Below are 4,262 nucleotides of genomic sequence, written 5' to 3' on the forward strand. Positions count from 1 at the left end.
ACTTTTTTAAAGATAATAAATCTAAACGGAAAAAAAAAATGACATATTTATTACATCTAAATAAAATAAAAGAATTCACTTAATTTTATCGTTAGTGTGGTTATTTATTTACTTAATGTAAAATTACCTAATGTTATTTCCTCCATCTAATCAAAAACCCTAATTCTTAAGAAATATTCTCTAAATAAATAAAATAAACTTGTTCCTCCTCGTGCATGCCACTTCCTCTTATCTCTAAACACACTTCACAAAGGAACACTTAAACACAAACACAAAAAAATACACTTGATAGTTCATACCATGTACATTGCTCCAGAGTCACTATGAACTAATTTTTAATCTCAAATCAACCCTCCATATGTTTTTTCCTTTATTTTTTGAAATAAATGACTTCTATACATCTTTACTTTTTTTTTTGCGTTTTTTTTTTCGCCGTCTCAATGTTGCGTTGTTTTTGTTTGTCGTTTTGGTGTGATGCTATTTTGATTTCCCGTCTTATCGCGTATTCGTTTGGTTCAGATTGAAAGATCTATTTCGATCAATTCAATACAAATTCAACCAATGAATTTGACATTTTCAATGTTACAGTTCAAGATACATGAGTATTTCATATGATTCAATTTAGTCATATTTGTAGGCATTTTGCGATTTTATTCTATTAATCTTAATAAAAAGGTATTTATTCATTCAAATTGATTAAATACATCAAATCAAAAAACAATACAAAATTAACAACATTAAATTTAAAAAAAAATAAATTTACAAATTAACTCACAACATTCAATTTAATATCATAATAAAACAAGATTTATAGGGTGATTCCAAGAATTACTCGAAACCATCTTTCTTATTTGGGTAAAGAAGAAGGGATATATGAGTGAAGGAAGAGAGAAGGTGGCTAGGACACATTGCTAGGATAGGTAGAGTCTTTTATTTAGCTATTGACACCACAAAAATTGCAAATGCACCCATAAGTTAGTTATATATTGGACATAGCCTTTATCATAACTTGGCGTGGCTTGCATAATGCAACCAAAGGTTCAACTTTGGGCATTGTAATCCCAAATCCTTCAGTCATATCAATTTCTTCAGCCCCAATTCTCTCCCACTCAAAACATTGAATCAAAGACCCAATTGCATGACCCATAACACGTTTTGCTAAAACATCTCCAGGACAAGATCTTCTTCCAATACCAAATGGAAGCATATTGTAAATATCATTAAAATTACCTAATTCCCCTTCTTCAAATCTTTCCGGCACAAACTTTGTTGGATCTTCCCATAAATTAGGGTCTCTATGTAGGGTCCAAAGATTCACCAAGAGCATTGTCCCACGTGGTATATCAAAACCACAAACTTTGCAATCATTAGAAGACTCGTGTGGTATCATTAGTGGTGCCACAGGGTATAAACGAAGTGCCTCCATAATAACGTTGGACAAGTATTTTAATTTTGAACCTTCTGATTCAGTCATTAGTTGATCATGTCTCACACAAGTGTCTATCTCAGCTCTAACTTTAATCATTGTTTTTGGATGGTTTAGGAGAAGTGAGAGTGTCCATTGCATGGAAGTAGCCGAAGTCTCAGATCCAGCTACAAGCATTATCTGTGTAATTATTTTGACACATAGTATGAAATATTGTTACAAATTCAATAACCAATATTATGCACCAATTTTGTTATTAAAAAATTATGCCGATAATAAATTCCTCCTCTCTTTGTTTATTTATTATCTGCTATAAATTTATCTGTTATTAACTAATTATTTACTATCTATTTTATTCATTATTATTTACCGAACAAAGTCTATGTGTCTCAATGGTATGATCAAATAATGAATTTGTAGCGGCTCGAATATATTGTATATGTATTATTAAAATATAACATTTTGATAACAATTTTTGATATGTTTAAGTAGCATTTGAGATTATAGCTTATAGAATATCATTTTGTCTCTCTATTTTTTATCCTTATTATCTTAAGTGAAAAAAAATTAAATTTAAATTCAAAATAGTTGTTATGTCATAGCCAAATATAATAAAAAAATAAAATATACTTTCAAAATTAATATATAAACTTAAATTAAACAAAATAAATAACAACATTATTAATTCAATTGTTTTTTTTTATTGGAATAGAATACTAACTCTATTGATGACGGTGTCCTATTTTATCACAGTCATTATCTGTAGTTTTATTTTAAAAGATAAGTATATTTTCTTCGGTCAAACAGTTTGCTTTTAATAAAAATATGGGCAAGTGATAAGAAAAACCACTAAACACTTGTTAATATACCAAATAAGATTTCTCAATTAAAAATATATTAAAAGTTATGTTTTTAACTAGTTAAAAGTTTAACATTTATTTTTTAATTTCAATATAAAACTTAATAGTAAAACTAATAAAAATGATGAGTTAACAATCATTTTAATTTTTCAATTACAAAGTATTTAAAAGTTAAATATTAAAATTATAAAAATATACTTAAATAAATATATATTTGGTTCGACATGTTTGTTTTTAAATATGTTTTTTACTAATGTTTTAAATATTTTTTTATTTAATCAATAAAACTATTAATAAAAGAGATACTAATATAATTCATCTAATATAAAAAAAATTAAAAAAAAATTAACTTCAAATACATTAATTTTACACTGATATTTTTTATTTATATTTTATTTGAAAAGTAGTATTTAAACCTTTGATAAATTCAAGTGGTACCCATGTGTTTTCCGCCGATCAAGAAGTTCCAACTCGATTAAGTCATTATATATTGTCCTCGTAACCTCTCTCTTGTTATATTCGAAGTATTATTATATTCTCCATATATAATATCTTCAGTTAAATTCAACTCTTGTTGTTGATAGAATATTATATTTTCTTAAGTCAAACAAATAATATCACGTCACATAATATAACAACTATCAATAACTATTCAATATTTTATATTAGATCTAACTTATTAATTATCTATACAAGAATTAATAAAACTATATTATTTTAGATAGACTTATTTATTGTCGATGTGTAGTTTTTTGTGATAAATAGTCAAAAATATTATTAATAAAAAATAATTAATATTGCACTACGTTTTAAAAACCACAAACATAAAAAGAAATAGACAATAAAAAAAAAATGGATGAAAAAATTCTCACCAGAACAACACCTTTCATTACTTCGTTTGTGTAAAATTCTGGCTCCTTTTGTTGCAAGTCCAACATAACATCTATTAATGTCATACTAGTAGTTGTTTGGTCATGGTTCCGATTTCTTTGTTTTTCATCAACTAGCTTTTGAAGGAAGCTATCCATCTTCTTCATCAATTTCACCATCTTTTTTTTCTTCCCTTGAAAATCAATCCATTTTAGTATTGGAAAAAAATCATTTAAATTTCCACTTCCAAGAAGTTCTAGAAACTCCTTCATTAAAGTTTGAAACTCTTTTCCTTCTAAGGCCACAACATCTTTACCATAGTATCGTTTCCCAGTTATCACTCTCAATATGATGTTGAAAGAAAGTTCTAAAGTTTTTGTTTTTATGTCAACCTTTGACATTGATAATTGTCCTTTGGATTCTTCAAATATTTGCTTAACTAACAACGTCACTTCTTCTTCTCGAACTCTCGCGAACATCGCTAGGCGATTGGTCGAGAAGAGCTCTGATGTTGTTAAACGACGAAGTTTGCGCCAGAGTTCACCATATGACGAAAAACCTAACGTCGTACTATTGTAATGAAGATATTTTCCGGCGAGTGTGAGGGGACGATTTGCAAATGTAATGTCATTATTCGACAAACATTCTTGTATCGCGGAAGGCGAAGAGACGACGAGGATATTGCGTGTGCCGGCACGGAGAAAGACCATGTGTCCATAGATTTGTGAGAGTTTGTGGAGGCTTCGATGTAAGGGTTCTTTGATGAGATGAAGATGGCCTATGAGTGGTAAAGATGGTGGTGAAGGAGGGAGGTTTTTGGGTTTGTTTTGTTTCTTTTTGAATTTCAAAAAGAAGAAAAGTGTGAGAAGAGAAATTGAAATAGGTAAAAGCCACTTAGCTGAATATTCTTCCATTATGATGTTGTTAGCTTATTATTTAGTAGTGCTTGCAGGTTCCTATATATTTGAAGTTATGAGAGTGGTGAGGTTGTGATAAGTATATATAGGGGAATGGTTCCCCTCATGTTTTGAATATAGATAGGTAGTTTACGGGGTCTACATCTTTGTACCGGTTTTAAATTAATAATATATTCAATTATTTTTTTT

At 28.5% G+C, this 4,262-nt stretch overlaps 1 protein-coding gene across 1 annotated transcript; it reads right to left on the minus strand.

Moving 5' to 3' along the window:
- Positions 1–758: 758 nt before the first annotated feature.
- LOC101501717 (cytochrome P450 81Q32-like) lies at positions 759–4,136 on the minus strand. Its single transcript, XM_004505580.4, has 2 exons — positions 3,159–4,136; positions 759–1,606 (listed from the first exon to the last, which is right to left on the minus strand). The coding sequence occupies exons 1-2, from the start codon at positions 4,068–4,070 to the stop codon at positions 980–982; spliced, it is 1,539 nt and encodes a 512-aa protein (XP_004505637.1). The 5' UTR covers positions 4,071–4,136; the 3' UTR covers positions 759–979.
- Positions 4,137–4,262: the final 126 nt, after the last annotated feature.

This window comes from Cicer arietinum, chromosome 6 (genome assembly GCF_000331145.2).
Source record: "Cicer arietinum cultivar CDC Frontier isolate Library 1 chromosome 6, Cicar.CDCFrontier_v2.0, whole genome shotgun sequence".
Taxonomy (NCBI): Eukaryota; Viridiplantae; Streptophyta; class Magnoliopsida; order Fabales; family Fabaceae; genus Cicer; species Cicer arietinum.

Excerpts from the sequence above, each read along its gene's own strand:
- LOC101501717 (XM_004505580.4), bottom strand. The coding sequence starts at position 4,070 with ATGGAAGAATATTCAGCTAAGTGGCTTTTACCTATTTCAATTTCTCTT. Across the intron at positions 1,607-3,158 it reads TAATGAAAGGTGTTGTTCTG|ATAATGCTTGTAGCTGGATC; the intron begins GTGAGAATTTTT and ends ATAATTACACAG.